Source organism: Camelus dromedarius, chromosome 10 (genome assembly GCF_036321535.1).
Source record: "Camelus dromedarius isolate mCamDro1 chromosome 10, mCamDro1.pat, whole genome shotgun sequence".
Classification (NCBI taxonomy): domain Eukaryota; kingdom Metazoa; phylum Chordata; class Mammalia; order Artiodactyla; family Camelidae; genus Camelus; species Camelus dromedarius.
In genome coordinates, this window is record NC_087445.1 from 963,686 (window position 1) to 984,442 (window position 20,757).

Here is a 20,757-nt window from a genome sequence, read left to right on the forward strand (position 1 = left end):
GACAGGCTCTCTCTCCCTTCTTTCCTGCCTCCGTGAGCATTTGTTGAACACCAACTGTGTGCTGAACATTAGATCAATCTCATGGATGTGCAAACTGTGACCTGTTCACTAGCTGCTTAGCTGTGTACTCCAGTGGTCATGGGTCAGCAGAGAGTGATCTCCCTATCATGAGAGGCATGTAAGCAGGGCTGCATGAAACTACCCCTAAGGGCTCAGAGAGCACATAACACTCAGTCAGCAACAGGTTTTCCCAATCCCCCAGCACCTGGGCTGCCCCTGCAATGTGTGGGGCTACTGTTCCCATTTTGTGCACATATGCCAGCTGCGGGTGGGCAGCCTCCTGCAGGCAATGATGTGAATAGCCAGTGGTCTCCCCCATCACCAGGCAGGCGTGATCCCCACATGCCATCAGTGTGTCCCACAGAGACCAGACTGGCTTACATGTGTCTGTCTGGAACATGCTTAGTTCCATCCTTTCTCAGTTTTCCCTTGGACAGGTCTATGCATGTCCATCACGGACAGGCTTGAAACTCAGGGTGTCTTCCTGGACTGACCAAGTCTTGAAGGAACCGGCAGCCTTTTTAGGTGGACAAACCAGGATGGCCAAGCCAGTTCTTGTAGGGGGGATAACAGACCGTCCATGACCCGCAGCCCCGAGGGGCATATTTCAAAGAGCCTCAGGGGCCAGCAGTGCAGCCTAGAGGGGGAGCATGAAGGCCGAAGTGGGCCTGCGCGGCCCCGAGGTCCGGCCCGCAGGTGGCCGAGCGAGCCCGAGGCCAGGTGGGCGTGCCAGGCCCCGCCCCGCCGCGCCGGCCGGGGGCGGGCAGCCGAATGCCCCGCCCTCCTCGCGCGCCGGGTCGGAGCCGGTGCGGGAGCGCAGCCGCGAGGAGCCGAAGCAGCACGCGGGAGCGCGGCCTCGCAGCTGGCCGGCCCCAGCGAGCAACGCCGAGGGTGACCCGGCCCCAAAGCGCCGACCCTGGCCCTGAGAGCGACCCTGGACCCAGCGCGGACTCCGGGCCGGAGCGCGGATCCCGGCCCTGAGTGCGGCCTCGCCCGCCCCGGCCGCCCGGCCGCGGGCATGGACGGCGCCGGTTCACCCTGTGAGTGCCGAGCCCCCCCGCCTGCCGCCTTTGTGTGCGCGCCGCGCGGCCGCAGCCCCCTCCCCGCGCGTCCCTCCTGCGCCCCCGGCCGCGTCCTTTGTGGAGCCGCCGCCTGTCCAGTACCTTCCGCTCCCCCAACCTCCTTGTTCCCTCTGCGGCCCTGGGCTGAGCAGAGCACAGCACCCGCATCCCCCCAACCTAGGCCTCCCAGTCCCGTCTGCACCCCCACCCCCCAACCTCCCAGGAACATCCCGGTAGGCCCCCTTCGCCGGGGCAGGGCAGGGCACAGGTGCCCCTTTCCCCAGCCTCCTGTTCCCTCTGCAGGCTCCCCCGGGGTCCCCAGGGACAGCCCAGCTCCCAACCGGCTCTCCCGGTCTTGTCTGTAGTCCCCTCCGCAGGGGTAGCCCAGCAGGCCCCTCCGCGGCCGGGGCAGGCAGGGCGGGGGTCCCGGGGCGGCCCTGTCTCATCCCACGGCTCGGGCAGGTGCGGCGAGGCCGGCGCTCACACGGGCCTGCGTGTCCTTGCCCGCAGAGATGGACGGCGATGGCGGCCGCCGAGACGCCCCCGGCGCACTGATGGAGGCCGGGCGCGGTGCGGGGCCCGCGGGCATGGCGGAGCCGGCGGCGGTGCCGCGGGCGCGGGCGGCGCGGCCCGGGCCCCAGCGCTTCCTGCGGCGCAGCGTGGTGGAGTCGGACCAGGAGGAGCCGCCGGGCCTGGAGGCGGCCGAGGCGCCGGGGGCGCAGCCCCCGCAGCCGCTGCAGCGCAGGGTGCTCCTGCTCTGCAAGACGCGCCGCCTCATCGCAGAGCGCGCCCGCGGCCGCCCGGCCGCCCCCGCTCCTGTCGCTCCTGCCGCGTCGCCGGGAGCCCTTGCTGATCCCGGGCCCGAGCCCCCGGGCTCGCAGGAGCCTGGCCCGGACCCGGTGCCCGCGCCCGCCCCCGACGGCGGTCCCCGGGAGGAGGAGGCAGCATCTGCGAGGAAGGAGGACGCGGAGGCGCCCGAGGTGAGGCCCGAGCTCGGGCGCGCACGCCGGGAGGAGCCCGAGGAGGAGGAGGACGACGAGGACGACCTCAAGGCTGTGGCCACCTCCCTGGACGGCCGCTTCCTCAAGTTCGACATTGAACTTGGCCGCGGCTCCTTCAAGACAGTCTACAAGGGGCTGGACACGGAGACCTGGGTGGAGGTGGCCTGGTGCGAGCTGCAGGTGAGGAGCGTGCTGGCTGCAGGTGGGTGGTGTGCAAATGCGCTCTGCCCAGGGCCATGCCTGGCCTTAGGCGGCCGTGTGTGTCACCCTCGGTGTAGGGGGCTGGTTGTGCTGGCGATCTGTGTAGTGAAGGTTGGGGGATGGAGGCTGGACCTCCCGGTGTGTGGTATCTAAGGGTGACACAGTGTGGGCCAGTGCTGGAGAGTGGGCGCTTGGAGAGCGTGTCTATAGTGCTGCTCCGTCTTTACTCCTAATTCTGGGCCGTACTGACGCAGGCTGTCTGGATCGGCTGTGTATTTGCAGAAGCAGTGGTGGGGGCTGCAGGCCCCCTGTCCAGGTGGGCACAGGGCGGTTTGGGGGACTCTGAGCTGCTCTTAAATGAGCACCTTCCTGTGTCCTGCAGGGCGTAGATGCCCCAGATGGGGATATCAGAGGGGCTTCTTCTGACCTGGGGTCTGTTTAAGGTGAGCCTGGTGGGCCCTGGGGCCTGTGGACAGAGCCTGGAAGTATTGTCACTGGCTTCTTGGTTCTCCGAGATCCTGTTCGTTCACAAAATGAGTGTGAGAGCAGTCTTAAAACCAAGTCGTGCAAAATGCAGGTGGGGTTTTGTTTTGTATTCTTTTGTTTTGTTTTCATGGATGCAGAGGCTCTGGACATACATTTTTCGTAACCTTGCGCTCACGTTGACTGTGTCAGCCCTAGCCCTGGAAGATTATATAAACGGTAACTCAAGCTGCCCTGGGCCAGCCACGGGGCAGTGCCTGTCTCAGTGGGTGTTTACGGGCCCTCCCTTGTCTGGGGGGACAGCTGTCAGGCACGGGGCTGGCCTGTGCAAGAGCTGGCTGTGCGGATGTAAGCCTGCCTCAGCACCCTGTAAAGTTAGCTGGGCCCTTCCAGTCCTGACTCAGGCCGCCTGCCACACTGCAGGCAGTCTGCCTTTCTGGCTCAGAAAGGGGATTTGGTTGCTTTGTCCTCTGGGCTCCTGCAGGCTGGCCTGTGTGTGTGTGTGCATGTGCGAGCTGGACGAATTCATCTGGTGTCCACCTGTCCTCAGCCTTTCTCCCAAGGCAGAGCTCCAGAGACCACCCTTCCCCACTGTTCCTTGGTTCTGCTGTGGAAATACGGACTTTTCATGGTGGGTCCAGTGAACTGTTGAGTCCCTCAGGAGGGCCTGAGCTCCCCTCCCTCACAGCGGCAGGTTCGGGCCCTGCTGAGGGCTGGCCTTGGGGTCCTGGGGTGTGCGGGGACCGCATGGGAGTGAGCTGGGCATCACTGCAGCGTGTGAACACAGAGGACCCAGAAAGGGAAGACCAGAGAGAGAGGAGGGGTTCCTAATTCTACAGCGTGGCCATGTGCCTTCCCTCCCCACTTTCTTGCTCTTACCAAGTGACCTAGTGTGGCAGTGCTAGCACCCACTGAGGCTCTGCCGCGGAATGCCCCTGCAGGGTGGAGGGTGGGAGTCGGGGTGCTGCAGCAGGCGGGAGCTGGGTTAGACCTGAGCAGCGGAGCCCAGCTGATCTGGTTGAGGCATTGCAGGCTCATGTGACCCTCGGAGGAGGCTGTTCATCCCCACTCCCTTTAGGGCAAGACAGGTTGTTCTGCCCCCGGGTCCCTAAGCAGAGTGGCACCGGAGCGGAGCCTGGCTGCTGTCCAGGGGGATTCTCGTCCTGAACTCTGGGTAGGAGTGGGAAGGTGGGAGCTGGCTTCTAATCTGTCTGGTTATGTTTCTTATACAGTAGTTACCGGGGGCCCCAAGCCAGCCAGGAAGCCGTTCTGATGTGCAGCATTTCGGGTCAGTTGCCTTTTGCTGGGCGGGTCTGAGAGGGTTTTACCCCAGAAGTACCCAGCTTAGGACAGCAGCTAAGAGCCTGCTGTGTGGCATCCTCCTCCTCACCAAACGGGAGGCTGTTGTTTCCCCTGTTTTATTGTTGAGAACCTTCCAAGGTCACCTGCGAGGATGTAGATGGCAGAGGGGGATTGCAGCATGATGGGAGGAGGCCACCAGCCTGGCGTGGCTGTCCTTAGGAGAGGAGATGAAGGTGGAGAGCAGGGCACCACGTTGGGCCTCTCGGACCACCAGGAAGGGTGACAGGTGGCATGCTGGCTTTGTGCCGGAGAAGGGGGTTTCCTAGTGCACAGTGTGGAGACCTTCAGCCTCCACCCGGCCCCCAGAATTCCCAGGCATCGGGGCTCCTAGTGGAGGACGAGTTGACAGGAGTATTGCCTTCGGTGCAAGGAGCTTTGCAGGATTCCTCCTGCCGTCTGACCCCCACTCCCTCTTCCCCAACCTCCAGAAGCCCCTCAGCCAGCAGGTTTGGAATGCCCTGAAAATCGACCTTCCAAAGTCTGTTTCCTCCTCCGACCCTTGGGAGCATAGAGGGTTGTCAGCACCCGCAGGCCTGCCCCAGAACTGTGACAGTGTCACTTGCTTGCTTGTTCCAGGGTTCCCTGCCAAGGGAAGGAAAGGCTGCATTTTTGGACCTAGTAAGTCCGGCTTGGAGAATGTGAGGTCCCTGACTTCCAATTTCCTTATATAATTTAGCGTTGAAAGAGCTTTGCAGAAAGCGCAGTATGTGTTCATATCACAGCCAAGGGCAGCGAGGTGTTTCCACGTCCTGAATTCTCCAGACGTTCAAAGCTGACATTGATTCTTTGGGGGGAAGCCATTTTAAAGTATTACCTTCCCTTCTGTTTCCTTTTGAATGAACCGTTTATTTCTGGCACCAGAGCACATTACAGTGGCAACAGGGGGAGTGCGAACACACCCAGATCCACTGCATTCACCCTGGCTCACGTTTCCCTTGTCCCCACGGCCAGCTCCCGCCCCTCACAGACCCCATCCTGTCCCCGTGAAATAGCTGGGGGCTCCTGGTCGGCTCTGGGCTGCCTGGGTGGGGAGCGGGGGAGGTCTGGGCCACCAGCCCTGCCCCAGGTGGCTCAGGGCACCCTCTTTCACCTGCTGATGCCTCTGAGCCGAAGGCGTGGGTCTCCGAGCAGAGAAAATGCAGCCAGCCCGGATCCCGGCCAGTGTCCAGGAGCCTCGTCGGAGGCAGCCTTGTTGGCTCCTCCTGACCACCTGCTTCTCCTCTGTCTTCCTCGGAGCTTGGAGAGAGCCTTGGTTTTTAGCCTCCTTGGTCAGTGCTGCCCCCTCCCATCAGCAGTCCCCTGCCTTCAAGGAAGACCGGGTCTCAGCTCCTCTGTGCTACCCCCTCCTCACCGAAGACGGCTGTGAGCGGCTGTTGCAAGGCTGGGCACTGCCTCTTGGGGGATTCCATTCAGAATTCATGTTTCCCGCACTATATGTCCTGGCCTGTGCCCAGTGTGGGGGTCATTTTGCCTCATGGAGGTATCGGTCCTTGTCCCTTTGTCTGGAGTACTCGCAGGGCCTTCGCAGGGGTGTGAGAGTCCTAAAGAGGTACCATGGGGCCTGAGCCCTGGCCAGCCAGGGACAGATCTCTGGCTCCCCCAGGTGCTGTCATGAAGCTGTCCTCCTGCGGCTCTGCACTGCCCAGAGGTGACTGGGCCCCCATGGGGCGGCCATGGCCTTGTGCTCCAGGCCAGAGCGGGGCTTGTGGGTGTGGGGATCACAGACCTGATGATGTGTGACCTGCTGGCATCTCCTTTGTGTGGCCACTGAGGACCCATGTGTTCCCAGCTCAGCTCACCCCAGCTGGACCTCTGTGTCCCATTCACCCACCTGCGCTTTCTTAATGCCCGTAGGGGCTTGTTGTGTGCGGCCATGCTAAACGTGCTGGTCCCCTCACTGTCCTCTGAGGATGGCCAGGTCCACCTGCTGTTGGTGTGGCTTGGCACCTCTCCCATGGCTGTGGGTGCCCCATTTGTCCTGGGTGCTGAGCTGGCATACCTGTCCATCCAGGTGTACCATCACCTCTCATAGACAGGTCCTGCCATGCGGGGCAGCCCCAGGCCTGGGGTTGAGAGGCCCCTCCCATAGCATCATCATGTCGGAGGCTCAACTGCTGGCCTCGTCTGCTTTCAGAGGAGCCACAGGCAGCCTGATCCGGCTGAGGAGGGGAGAGGAGGGGCTCTGCGGAGAGGACGGTGCTTGTCTGCTGGACTAGGCTGCTTAGAAAGGGCTCAACTCAGTTTGCCTGGTGGTCACCCTCCTCTTTATTTTTATTTTTAAAATCTGCTCAGAGCTTAATTTTGTCGGCAGAGGTATAATTTGAAAGCAGTTGGGAGTCAACGCTGAGCTTGCTTTCTCAAATGATACTTCCTGTGCCACCCTGACTACGGTTCTGGTTTGGCTGGCGAGCAAGGCTGTTGCCAGCTGCCGCAGAGGCCTGTGAAGACGGGGCTTTCCTGACCTCCCCACCGGTGCAGAAGTGCGGGTGTCCAGAGCCCAGAGGCCCCTCCCCTGCCCCCAAGTGATGCTGGTGAGTTGAGTGTGGTCAGCAGCGATGGGCAAGCGGCTCGAGCTGTGGGTCACTTCTGTGGGCACACTGGGCATCGCAGCTTGTTCCTTCTTGGAAGCAGGTGCTCCTGTGGCTGCATGTGTGCCTATCCAGGAGGCTCTGGCATGTGAGGGTTCCAGGTGAAGCCTGATTCAGGCCTAAATTGTCCCGTGACCTGGACCCCAGAGGAGGGATCCCCAGACGGTCTAACTTGGGTGGACGGCTAGTGGGCATCTCCCTACGTCCTGTGCCACTTCTAGATGGTGGCTGGAGTATCACTCTGAGTTGGGTGAAACTTTGCTGGTGGACTGTTAGCCAGCACGTGATGGTGGCAGGAAAAAGAAGTGCCAGGAGGAGGGTAGAGAGTGGATGTCGCAGTGCTGGGTCTTGTGCCCAGGCTCAGCAGTGCAGGCCAGTGTGGTTTATTGGCTCACGAGGCATTTTTTGAGCATGTGTCCAGGTTCCAGCCCTGGGGTACCACAGCGAGCAGGACGGTCATGGTGGGAGAGCTGGGTTCTCACTGAAGAGGGATGTTTGCCAGAAGCCTGCAAGGAGGCAAGAGAGTGAGACTAGGGAGAGACTGTCCTCCAGTCCTGGGCTGGCTGGACCTGCTGGGTGCTTGCCACTCGCCTTCCAGCATGGCTGGGACTAGCAGCCCCCTGCCTGGCTGTAGGCATCTCTTGGGGCCAGTGCCTTGGGCTGGCTTCAGGCTGGAACTGGATGATGCCCAAGGTGACAGCGCAGAGCTCCAGGTCACTACTGATGGAGGGGAACTTGACCTAGTCCTGCAGGCTGCAGGCTTGGGTCTTTTTTGTGGTCTGTGTTGGCTGAATGGCGAGGTGGGTGCCAGCGTCTGCCTGATGTGCTACGAAGGGGTGTCGGGAGTCTCGCAGCCAGGCTGGGCACCCTGCCCAGTGCATACAGACACTGGGAGCAGGGTGCCCTGCTGCGTTCAGACCCCAGCCCTGCAGCTTCCCAGCAGGGAGGCCATAGGGAGGGCATCTGCCTTTGAGAACCTCAGTTTACCCGTTTGTGCACTGGGGATAGTGCCGGCCGACTTTCACAGGGCCATGGGGAGTGTTGAGAAGTACGTCCAGCACTGAGCGTAGAGCAGGCACTCAGAGTTAAGCCTCTTTTCACCCCACACTCACTGCTTCCTGCAGTTTTAAGAAGCAGGGATTGAAGCGGAGAGCCAGCCGAACCTGGGGGAGCAGGGAGGCCTGCCTTCGGCTGGAGGCGGGTCCCTGGGGTGGCACTGGGGGCCCAGGCAGACTGAGGGCCTGTGCACCTCTGCCTGAGCACCTGGCTGCTGCTGCTTTATTGTCTGAGCTGCAGATAAGGACGGGGTGTGAACACAGCAGCTGGAATCTCTAAGAAGCAGATTAGGATCTGCCTCTGGACACAGACGATCCAAAGGCTGTGTTTTGGGTGGAGAGTCCCCCCACCCTCCCCACCCTCACCCCGTGAGACTGCAGAAGCCTGTCCAAGGTTGGCAGCCTGAGTCAGCTGCAGGGTTTCTTGCTTCAAATAGTTTTCAAATCCGGTTCTACTCCCAGGAGGCTGGAAATCTAAGATTTCCTGGACTGCTTGATTACTACCTCCAATTTATGTCAGCTCTCTTTAAATATATGGTGAAGTTTTTGGAAAAGAATAAAAGAAAAGAGGTCAAGGCAGTGTGGTTAAGAGAAACAGATCAATGGAACAGAATAGAGAGCCTTGAAACAGATCCGCCTGAATATATGGTCAGCTGACCTTTGACAAAGAAGCAAAGGCAATAAATGGAGAAAGATGGTCATTTCCCCAAATGGTGCTGGAACAGCTGGACATCCACATGCAGAAAAATGAATCTGGACACAGACCTTATATTTTTCATGAAAATTAACTTTAAATAGATCATAGACCTAAATGTAAAATGCAAAACTGTACATCCCCTAGAAGAAAACATAAGAGAAAACCAAGGTGACCTTGGGTTTGGCAATGACTTTTTGGATACAACACGAGAGATGTGATCTATGGAAGAATAACTTTATAAGTTCAACCTCATTAAAATGAAAAACTTCTCTGCAAAGGCCTATAAGTGAATGAGAAGACCAGATGCAGACTGGGAGGAAATCTTTACCAAACACATACCTGATAAAGGAGTATTACCCAGAATATATCAAGAACTCTTAAAACTCGACAATAAGAAACCAAACAACCACATTAAAAAAAAATGGGCCAAAGACCTTTTCTGTGGGTCAGGGAAGGGGGACACAGAATCATGGCCCCCTCCTTGTCTCTGCTTTTTTTTTTTGTATATATATAATTTTTTAATTGACGTATAGTCAGTTTACAATGTTGTGTCAATTTCTGTGTACAGCACAGTGCTTCAGTCATACATGAACATACTATATTCATTTTCAAATTCTTTTTCACCATAAGTTACTACAAGATATTGACTATAGTTCCCTGTGCTGTACAGTATAAACTTGTTGTTTATCTATTGACCTTGGCTTCTTGAACAGAGGAAAGCACGTGGAGGGGGAAAAGTGGTCCAAAGACCTTAACAGACATCTCATCAAAGAAGATACACAGATGGCAAAAAGCACATGAACAGACACTCCGCATCGTATTTCATCAGGGAAAGGCAAATTAAAACAATGAGATACTACTACACACCTATTAGAATGGCTAAAGTCTGGAACACTGACAACACCAAATGCTGACAAGGATGTGGAACACCAGGAACTCTCGTTCATTACTGGTGGGAATGCAAAATGGTATAGCCACTCTGGAAGACAATATGGCAACATCTTGCAAGCTAAACATATTCTTTTATTGGGAAGATGTTAATTATTTCTATTTATTTGTTTATCATTATTTAATGTAGGTGCTGGGGATTGAACCCAGGACCTTGTGCATGCCCAGCATGCACTCTGCCACTGAGCTCCACCCTCCCCCCAAAACATATTCTTGCCATAAGATTTAGCAGTCATGCTCCTTGGTATTTATCTGAGTAAGTTGAAAACTTATGTCTGCACAAAAACCTGCCCACTGATGTTTATAGTAGTTTTATTCATAGTTGCCAAAACCTGGAAGCAGTCCTTCAGTAGCTGAACAGATAAATAAACTGTAGTACATCCAGACAATGGGATTCAGCACGAAAAAGAAATGAAGTTTCAAACAATGAAAAGATACAGAGGAACCTTAAATGCATATTACCGAGTGAAAGATACCAATTTAAAAAGACTGCATACTGTGTGATTCCAACTCTGTGACATTGCGGAAAAGGCAAAACTATGGAGACTGTGAAAAGGTTGCCAGGGGTTGGGGGGAGGAAGTGATGAATAGGTAGAGGGCGGAAAATTTAGGGCAGTGAAACTATAATGATGGATACACGTCATTATCGATTTGTTCAAACTCATAGAATGTGCAACACCCAGACAGCCATAATGTAAACCATAGACTTTGGTTAGTAATAATATATCAATATTGGCACATCAGTTTTAATAAAATGCCACACCAATGCAAGATGTTAATAACAGGGGAAACTGTGGGAGTGAGGGAGTGCAAGGGAACTCTGCACTTTCTGCTCAGCCTTTCTGTAAACCTAGACCTTCTTTAAAAAAATAGTTAATTAATTAAAAAACAAAACAGTGTAACAGCTACATTAAAGTTTGTGGAAGTGAAAGAAAAATTACCCCTAGTCCAAGTGAATATAACTACTTATTATTTTTGCATCTTATACCCTCAAGTTCTTGTTCCCACACACATACTTGTTTTTAAACTACAGCTGCAATCCTTGGGTATCATAGCCTTTAAAATCTATCTTTTTGTTTCTCGACAGTCTGTGAATGCTACTTACCGGTTTGCAAGGAGAGGCTGTGGTTTGGGGTTCGTTCTTGTCTCTGTGCTTGCTGTTCGGGTCCTCATGGAGGGCTTGTCCACAAAGCTCTGCCCAGCTGTGCTCTGCGGGGAGGAGGTTGCAGGCTGGGCAGCGCATCCCTGGCCATAGAGAGGTGGCCACGGGTCAGGGGCTCCCTGAGCGTCTGCTTCTGGGGGCCTCTGTGCTGAGTGGTCTCCATGCCTTTATGCACATGTCTAGAGAGTCTGGGCAGGTGGTCCCCCTCACACCCCACTTCCCCGAGGACCAGGGCTGGCCAGCCCTTGAGCTGGACATATTTCCCAAGTGTTCAGGAATGGGGGTCTCTCTCTGGTGGGTCCAGAAATTAAAGATGTCATGGCATGAGCCCTGCCCAGACGAGCCAGTGGAGTAGAGAGGGGTGCTTGGTGGGGCCTGGTGCTCACGAGTCCTCTGGTTTGTTCAGGGTCATCCTGGCTTGGCTTCCGGGGGCCTCCTTGGCAGGGAGGTGCCAGCCTGGCTGTCAGCTGGCTGTGGGCAGGATGCAGGCCGGAGGGCAGGGGGGACGCTGTGGCATGGTGAGGACTTTCTTTGATGTCTAGATCCACGTGTGAGTTTGTGAGGTCCTCAGAAGCACGCTGAGAGGTTTTGGGACTGTGTTTTCAGAGATGAGAAGGAGACTCGGGGAGGTGGCTCACATCCAAGCTTGCACGGAGACAGCAGCTGGTGGCCTCTCCCCGGATCGTCATCTTTCACGTGTGTTCAGAAGGCTGCTGTGGAAAGGGGTGCCACTAAGCAGGCTTGGGAAGTGCTGGGCCAAGCACACATTGCTGTTGTGGGGCTTCGCAGAGCCTTTAAAACACTCGCTGTGTTGTGATGCTGTTGGTGGGTGGGGCGTGGGAGGCCTTGCACCCTTCCACCTTTTCTTTCATCTTGCAAATGTCTCGTGGGACCTGGATGGGCTCTGGGCAGTGTTGTGTAGGCTGACTGTTGGTAGAAGTGCGCGTGTTCCCACGGCGTGTCTTGGCTCTGTTGCAAACACCATGGGGGTTCCTGTCTCACTCATTGGTGGTACTGTTGGCAGCATTTGGATCTAGACATGGAAAGCTGGCCTTGCCCTTGAGATTCCCTGCCTGTCTCAGGCCAGAAGCTGCCCTGGAAGGACCTGTCTTCCTTCCAATGTCGACTTTTCCCCCCAAGCCTCCTGCTTTACTGGCTCTTTGTGTGCTTGCTCAGGAGTGGATAAGCTGGGAAAATTCTCAGCTGCAAGCCAAGTGTGGCTAAGCAATGCAGACCTTTGATCATCCCCAGGGCCTGCCTGGCTCAGCAGTGTCAGCAGGAACAAAGGTGCCGTCCCACTTTCTCATCTACTTTCCTCAGTCACGTTGGATTTGTTCTCAGGCTTGTTGCTTCTTGGTGGCAGAAAGGCTGCCATAGCTCCAGGCATCACAACCATAATTTGAAGGCGAGAAGCAAGGAGGTGGTTAGGTGGAGGTTAGGTAGGGTTTCCATATCTTAATCCATAAAGGAAAATGTTTACCAGGAAGGCTCTTTGGTTTTTCTGGTTAGAATGAGGTTGTGTGGTCTCCCTTGGCTACACAGACATCTGGGAAAGGGCTTTATAGCATAGATAGGTTATGATTCCCTGGGGCTGGGCACCGTGGGTTTTGTTGGTAGAGAGGGGTGGCAGGCTATGGGCAGGAAGGTGGGAAGGGGGCACCTGCCTGTGTCTGTCTTGATTACTTTATCCCCCAAGGTCTTGTTGGTGCCAATGTGCGATGAGGCCCTCCTCTGCCTGGGTCTGGCTTTAGAACAGAACAACCCACATACTCCTGGATGCCTCCAGGGGCTTCCACATCCTGCTCCTCCACCCTCCCACCTCCAGGCGTCTGGGGCTGGGATCCTGTGACCTTCCAGCTCTCCACCTGCCGGCCCCATCCTCCCTCCTTCCCTCTTTCTCTAGCTTTCTCCTCTCTGCCAGCAATTTAATTTTCATTTCCCTACAAACTTTTTATTTTGGAAAACTTGGACAGGAAGGATGGGGTTACTAGGGGTTAACATTTTGCCACATTAGCTTTATCTCTGTATCTTTGTGTATGTTTTATTCTGGCCCATTTGCACCTTGCCCTGAATACTTCAGCCCATGTTTTTTATAGGAGTGAGGACATTTTCCTACAAAGCCGCAGCTGTGTTACATTCAGATCTAACTTGGATGTTGTCAGCCATGTGTCTGACGTGGACCGCGCCTCCCAGTTGCATTCCTAATGGTTTTCCTGTTTGGATCCAGGATCCAGTCAGTTGGTTGATGCGCTGCATCTGGTTGTCATGTCAGGTTTAATACAGAACAGTCCTTCCACCTTTTAAGTATCCTCATTGCTGAATCTTTTGCAGCACTGCCCTTTTCTCCAATGGAGGCTGCATTCTGAGTTGTCAGGTGTTCCCACACGACTGCACTGGAGCTGCGTTTCCAGCGCTGGTGCCCCATGGGTGGTGCTGGTGTCGCTCACAGGCACAGGGTGGGTTGGCCCCCTGCAGGTGACGTTGACTGGGGTCTCTAGGCCGGGGTGAGTCCACTGTCGGTGGTGAAGAACAGATTCTGCAAGGGGGTCACTCTGCTGCCCCCACGACCTTTGATCCATGACTGCAGCATCCTGGAACGATCCTGCCAGGATCATCCAGACCCTTTGGAAAGACAAAGCTGATTGCGTTAATCCGCCTCCCAATGGGCAGTTGGTGGCAGAGGCAGGACCTGAACCAGGTCACTTAGGCGCCCTGCCAGGAGGCTGGACTGCAGGCGTGGATTGCTCCAGAGCTCAGGGCTGCCCGGCCTCCTTCCTTCCTGCACCTGAACAGGAATGACCCTGCCTGTTTTTAAGTTGAATTGTTGATCCTTCCAGGTCTTACACTCAGCTAGGGGAATCCCAACAATCTCAAGCTCTCCTGAGCCCCTGAATCAGGAGAAGGGGACCTTGCAGTGGGACTTGCTGTCAGGAGGACCCAGACGTCCAGGGGACCGTTTACCCCGGGCTGCGGTGGTGGGGGAGGGGAGGGCGGAGTCCCCCCACTGTGCTAGCACTGCACCCGAGTGAGTGGGGGTGGTGAGGATGGGGGGGTGGTAGACGATGGCCTGTGGGGTTTTGGGGGCGATGGTTCCAACTACATAAATTCCTAGGAAGGTGAGAGACATGACAGATGCTGAAACCTGAAAGAGAAAACTGCCCCAAATTTCCTTCCTCTGACATAGCAGTTTTCACTCTGGTACGTGTCCTTCTTGTCTCTTTTTGATGTTCTTGGGTATTTTGCAGAGTCATACTTGTAGCGTTCGTGCTAACGTGTGCAGTGATGGTGAATCACTGCAGGGCCTGTAGCTCCCACCTCCTCCGGCTTTGGCAAGAGCCCACCGCAGGGGTGGACCTCCCCTGTCCCCCGGGGGGTGAGTGCAGGGTGCGCTCACCCCCAGCCCTGCCCCTAACTGGGTGCAGGTGTTTGGACATCCTTCTCACCTCCAGGTTAGGACCAGACCGTCAGGGTGCCTCCCCCTGTGTCCTGTGGGGTGCAGCCTGGCTGCACTTGGGGTCCCTGGGGCTCCCCAGAAGGAAGGTGGCTGCCGTGCTGTGTCTTCAAGCCGGGAAGTCATCTTGCTGTGTTGGCCAGCAGCAATCCACTGACATCTGCCCCGACAGGTTCCCAGGCATTTCTTCTCTTTAATTACAAGGTTCAAGTGGGAGAGTGAATTCAGCTTTTTTGGAAGAAGCTTTGCAAACTTGAAGGGCAGAGGAAAAGATGGGGAGCAGGGCAGGGATGCAGGCGCCAAGTGTCTTCCTGAGTGTGGTGGGGGCCCACACATGCTTGGAATTTGGAAATACTGTAGGTTTTTTGCAGAATGCCAGTGATCAACTTACAGGACTGCAGGCTCATTGGTTATCCGCAGTGAGATGGTCCCCTGCCACTGTTGAAGACGCCCCCCACCCGCCCCCGCCCCATCCTCCCGGGTCACTGGGGCCGTCCTGTGCTCCCAATTGGGAGCAGGTCCTTGGAGGTCTGGGTCTGGTTGGCCACAGCCACAGGCAGAGTGGGCTGGTTCTAGTGGACCCTGTGAAACAGTCTCAGTTTCGCATGTTTTCTGGCCCTGGGGACAGAGGCGGCACCCGCCTCACCCTGGCTGTGCGCTGTGACACGTGCATATGAGCTGCCCTAGCATTGGCTGTGGGCTGGCTGGCCTCTCCTCCCCACTGCCGCCCCTGCGCGATGGAGGGGTTGGCGTGGTCGCCTGGAGTGTTGGGCTCCTAGGGGGACAAAAGCTGCCCTCGGTGGTGGCCGTCTGTCCTTTGGAAAGCTTCCTCACGTTTCCTTAGGGACAGACTCTCTGGGGTGGTTCTGCCCCGGGACAGCTGCCCCTGAGGGGTCCAGGTGAGGACTTCGAGTTGAGGGCATGGGGCCTGGACTTGGCCTTGTGTGGGTGGCGGTGGAGAGGAGACCCTCAGGCAAAGGGGAGCCACTGCGTGGAGGGGAGTAGGAGCTGTGTCGTGTTGTGGGGGGGGGGGGGCTCTCCTGGTGTCTTGGGCCGCCTGGGCGAGACAGCTGGGGTTTGTGGTTTTACCATGGGGTGATGGGGAGCCCCGAGGCTCCTCTGTTCGCACAGGTATGCTGCTGTAATTTGGACTCACGCAGAGGGGGCTGGCTCCTGGGGGCGGTGGAGGGCACGAGGCAGGGGTGTTCCCAGGCCTCAGTGGCCCTGACTATGAGTGGGGTTCTTAGCCTTTAGAATCTTGAATTGGATTCTAAAAGAGGATTCTAAAGGCCAAGTGAACCCACCTTCCCTACCTCCACTGCCTCCTGGGGTTTGGGGCCCAGCCTCGGGGGGCTTGCCTGCCCCCTCCTGTCTTGCTTAGTTGCCTTTGCAAGTTTGAGGTTAATGTCCCCTGGAAAGCACCCCTGGGGCACCGGTAGGACCAGTGCACGTTTGGGGGCCCACAGGCAGCCTGCCCAGGCTGCGGTGGGGATGCTGTGGCTGCAGACCTGGCTCTGTCCGAGGGGAGGTTTGCACAGAGGACTGCGTTTGCCATTTGTGAAAAGGTTGAAGAGGAGACGGGGAAGTGAATAAACTCAGCTAAGCATGCTTCTGAGAGGACAGGATGAGCAGAGGGGAAATGGCAAAACATGTTGAAAGCTATCAGCTTGAAAGAAAATGAAACATAAGCGGGTGGAAATAAACAGTGAAAGTTTTTCAAAAGAAAGGGATGACTGGTATTCCTTGAAAGTGAAGGCAAAGAAAACACAGAATGGTAGGGGCGGGCATTGCTTTGTTGTTTTGGAGGTGAAGCTGCTGGAGCCCACCCCCATGGCAGGTCAGGGCGCTGGGAGCCCGCCCAGCGGGGCGGCCTGCGACCTGTGACCTGTAACCCCCGGCCTCTGGTCCTGTTGTCCTGTAGCTCGCCTGGCTGCCCTAGAATTTCTTGCATGTGGATCACACAGTGTGTGTTCAGCCTTTTGTGTCTGCTGTCATTGCACGTCAGCGTGTCCTCTGGGACTCAGCTCTGGCAGCACCAATCAGCAGCCGGTCCCTCTTCTCCTGTGTAAGCGTCTGTGGGTCTGCGGACAGACACTTGGGCGGTTTCCAGTCTGGACTGTAACGGATTGGCTGAGGTGGGCGTGGGGACCCAGGGATGCGCTCTCCCGGGTCCTCAGCAGCGCTAGGCCCCTGCTTGCCTGGGCTGGAGTGGGTGCCCTCTCACGCCCATGCGCTTGGCTTCCTGGGATGCCTGCATGTGGAGAGCCCTCCAGCCTGCTCGTGTGTGCTGCTTGCAGTGGGACAGTGTGGCGGCAGCATGCCCTGGGCTCGGTGTCCAGACAGCAGGGCCTCAGAGCCCTGGTGGGCGTGCTTGCTGCAGCCTGAGACAGCAGTGGCTGCCCTGCAGGAAGCCTCACTCCTCTCACCGCCCCACCTACTCACCTGCACCTCCTGTGTCCTGGGAAGCGTGGTGTTTGGCTCATGGCTGGCCTGCCTGAGATGTCTGTCAGCCTCTGTAAATATTTGATGACGGCGATGATAAAAAACAAAGGCCTGCTCTGTTCCTGGAGGGGAGCAAGATGGTGACTCTGGAACATTCTGGCCCTGCTGGCTGCTTCCTGGAGCAGTTTATGGATGCATTTTTGAGGCAGGCCCTTTGTGTTCTCTGTCTGGCAAGGCAGAGCGGAGGCAACGTAGCCAACTTTCCACCTGGAGCCTGGCTGGGCCTCTGTGAGTGCTGCCGGCCAGGGCAGAGGTCACAGTGGGGTCTTGCCCTTCAGACGTGACTTGGGACAAATCCTTGGTCCCAGGTCCTGGGGAGGACCTCAGAGGAACTGGGGTGCCCGGCCGTTTAGCAGAAGGGTCAGTGGCTGGCCAGCACTGTTGGGCCCTGGGGGGCTTGGCTGGGCTACCACAGGCACATGGTGTTCCTGCCCGCCACGGCCCTGCTCCCGTGGTTCTGCCCCCGTGCCCCTGCCCCCACGATCCTGCCCCCATGACCCTGTTCCTTCGGTCTTACTCCCATGGTCCTTCCTTCGTGGCCTGCATGTGGCTGCAGTGGCACCTGACTCTGGCTTCCCCGCCACTGGCTGTTGCTTATCCAGGTTGCATGTGCAGTGAAGACACACCATCACGCCTTGCTGGCCTCGGGTTTGCGTGTGTGCGTGTGCGTGTGTGTGTGTGTGTGTGTGCCAGAGAAGAGGCCTGCCTGCCCTGTGGGTGCTTCCATGGGCATCACAAGCCCTCTGAGGCAGCCTTGCCGCGGGGGAGCAGGCCCCCAGGCTTTTGGTAACGAAGGCTTTCTCCCTGGGGGCGGGGTGGCAGAAACTGCTGGTGGGCCCCTGTGCTGCGGGTGGGGGTGGGTGTTCCACGGCTGACGGTCTCTCAACAAAGGGTTTCTCCTGTGTTTTCTCTTGGGTGGGCCCGGGGGTAGGTGCTGTGTGGTGGAGGTTGAATTCTGAGGGTTTCAGAAGACCTTGCATCTGAGCAGCTGCGGCAGTGATGTTCTGAAGCTCGCTGAGGCCCCGTGCTGCCGTGTGTCCCTCTGCTTGTCACCGAGTCCTGGCTGTAGCCCCGGGAGGTTGGCTTACCCCTGGGGGGTATGAGGACTGAGGCCCACGAAGGCTGTGCTGCCTGGGGGCCGCCTCTGCCTGGGATTCCTGTCTGCCGCTCAGAGTACCCGCCACCCTGCTGGGTGGGGGGCCAGACTGGAGCCCCCAGTGCCTGCGGCTGTGGGAAGGGGGCCAGCCAGTCTGACCAGGGTTGGGGGCACTGCCGGGAGCCATGAGCATGCTTTGCTGAGCTTGGCTTGTGATATGAAGCTGGGGTGAGGGGACAGCAGGCCTGGCGGGCAGGGTGTGGCCCACTGGAAGGTGTGGAGCCAGGAGGGGTCGTAGGCACGGCATCATGGACAGATGGGCCCCCCGGGGAGGGATAGCCGGGATGCAGATGAAAGGTGGCCCATGTGGGGCTTCCTTCTTTATTTAGAGAAGGAAAAGGCATATTTAAAGAGATGGTGTTGCCACCTTAAGGTCAGCCATGAAGCTGGTTGACAGCCGATCACGGGGAAGGTTGGAGGGGACCCTACAGTGGGAGGGGTGTGGGAAGCTGGATGATGGAGGCTTCCTGTGAAAATGCTGTGTGGCTGGAGGGACTTTGCGGATGCGGTTGGGTTGAGGACCCTGAGATGGGAGATGGTCCTGGATTATCCAGGTAGGCCCAGGTCATCACTTGGGTCTCTATAAGGTGGCTGGAGGGTCCCAGGGGACAAGACGAGGGAAGGTGGAGGGTGAGGCCATGTGCTGAGGAACGTGTGGCCTGTAGACAGTGGACGAGGGGGTGGATCCTCCACGGGGCCCCAGAAGGAAGCAGTGCTACCAGCGACACCTTGACTCTGCCCGTGAGGCTGCCTTCTCGCTTCTGGCCCCCAGAACTTAGAGAGAATAAACGTGCTGTTTGGACTGCAGTGGTGGCAGCTTGTTACAGTCGTGACAGGAAGCCATCCTGCCTCCTGGTCAGGGCACAGTTCAGCCCTGGCTCTGGGGGTGGTGGCCCACGTGCCCCCATCACAGAGCCGCAAGTTTCCTGGGGCCGAGTGGACCTTATCTGCCGGGCGGGACCTCGCAGGGCTGGGGTCTCCATGGCAGGCAGGGAGGGAGGACGGGGGAGGACGTGGCCAGCTGTCTGGCCCTTCCCTTGGGCCTCCTCCTGGGGGTGCTGGGGGGCTTGGCCGAGGGGTGGGCAGGACTGGAGGGCCGTCCTGCTGCTTGCCACAGCCTGAGAGTGACGTCAGCCCCCAGAGGTGGCAGTTTTAGGGGAAGGGAGTCAGTGTCAGGAATCGGGCCTCCCCGGGGGAGTGTGTTGCACTTGTCAGGCTCAAACCAGATGTGTGTTCCTATTTGTGGGAGACCCCTTTTCCCTCCTCCCGTTCTGGTACAAATATTACCATTTAGTGGCCCCCCCTCCCCAGAGTCTGAATTTGCAGATCAGCTTCACCAGTGACGGGGGGCACAAGGGCCAGGTGCCTCCTTCCAGCTGACCAGCCCATCTCTCCTGCTGCCTGCTGGTACCTCTGTTCCTTCCCTGTCTCTGTCCCCACTCCCTCATCTCTGTTCCCTCCCCATCTCTGCCCCCCTCAGCCCCCATCTCTGTCCACATCTCAGCCCCCAACCCCATCTGTGTTCTCCCCAGCCCCATCTCTGCACTCCCCTCCCCCACTCACCCCTCCCCCATCTGTCCCCACCCCCTGCTGGCATGAGCCCTGTATCCATAGCAACAGTTGCTGCTGTGGAAGCTGGTGCCTGCTCCCTCATCCCATGGGGAGGTATTTTTGGCACTGCAGAGAGATTTTATTTTATCTTCGGTTTTGACTTTTACTGTTTGCATGAGCACTACACAGACAGAGCTGGGGGCAGCGTTCACAGGAGCCTCTGCTCTGGGGGGCACGGGCCTGAGAGCCACCCTGTGGTTGTGTAGGTGCAGGCCCTTCCCCATTGGATTCTGTGGACTTGGCCAGAGACGCTGGCTCCTTTGAGCAGCCTCTGGGGCAGCAGGTCATGGGGTCCACAGGTTGTATGGGGGGCTTCTGGCAGTGACTCTGGACAGCAAGAGTTGTCTGAAGGGGCGTGACTGAAGCCCCTTAGCCTCGGCCTGTTCATTGGGAGCACCTGGGGTGATTGATTTTGGGCACCAACCCAGCCCCGTGTGGAGCCTCATGCTGCAAGTTCCTGCGATGCTGCCCAGGACCCATTTTACAGATGGGGACACTGATGCCATCAGAGTGGTCTTGGGCATCTCTGCTGGGTGTCTTCTCAGATATCTTCCTGTCCCCCCAAGGCCCATGTGGATGGCATGCTGTCTGGGGTCAGCTTCTTCCCCTAATGTGTGGGGCCCATTTCTTTAGGGGGTGCTCCCGGACCCTGCATCTCTTCATCTGCCAAGGTGGCATCTTGCAGGAGGCCACGGCGTTGCCCACGATGCCCGTGCCTGGACAGGTCTTCCTGGCAGTGTCCTGCCCGGGGTGTCCAAATCTGAGGCAAGGCCACACATGCTGACTGAGGGCAAGAACACCCCAGTGTTGCTATTTCTAACTTACCATCGTGGAAATCCCAAAGAGGCCAGAAAGTATACGGACAAACCTCATCCCACCCTGAGTTATTATCAGGAGTCTCCTGTGCATTCATCTTCTCACACCCTCAGTCTTGGCTCAAGTCCCAAGTGCAGACCTAGGGGTCAGACCTGCCGGGGCCTCTGGGGGACCTTGGTTGCTGCCCCCACAGGCAGGGCCCCCTCCCTGCCCCCAGCTCCCGCGGAGGGTCATGTCTCCCATTATGCAGTGCACAGTAAGTGCTCAGTGCACGCTTGGCGGGGGGATCGGGCCCATCCCTCCTCTTCACCCGCTGGAGGAGACGGAGCCCAACAGGGAGAAGCATTCAGGGTTTGTGGGTTTTACAGAATCAGGAATTCTTTCCCCAGTGAGTGTGTTTGGTGCAAACCCAAAGCCGTTTATAGAACAGCCGCCAAAGGGAGCTCTTGAAATAAAAGCCATGGTAACCTGACTCTGGGGAGGAAAACAGCCTCGTGGTGAGCACGGCCGCTGCCCAGACACGGCCTGGGGATGCAGCCGGAGAGTGCGCTCTGTCTTTAGCTTCACCACATCCAACAGGTTGCAGAGAACTGGGGAAACAGA

At 57.4% G+C, this 20,757-nt stretch overlaps 1 protein-coding gene across 9 annotated transcripts in view; it reads left to right on the top strand.

Annotated features, from left to right (window-relative positions):
- The first annotated feature begins 860 nt into the window (after positions 1-860).
- WNK2 (WNK lysine deficient protein kinase 2) overlaps positions 861-20,757 on the top strand; it is a 116,235-nt gene continuing 96,338 nt past the window's right edge. For all 9 annotated transcript variants that reach the window (XM_031447149.2, XM_064490082.1, XM_064490084.1 and 6 more), the window contains exons 1-2: positions 861-1,100; positions 1,632-2,302. In XM_031447149.2, coding sequence (XP_031303009.2) covers positions 1,634-2,302 — 669 coding nt within the window. In that variant the 5' untranslated portion in view covers positions 861-1,100; positions 1,632-1,633. The remainder of the gene's footprint in view (positions 1,101-1,631; positions 2,303-20,757) is intronic.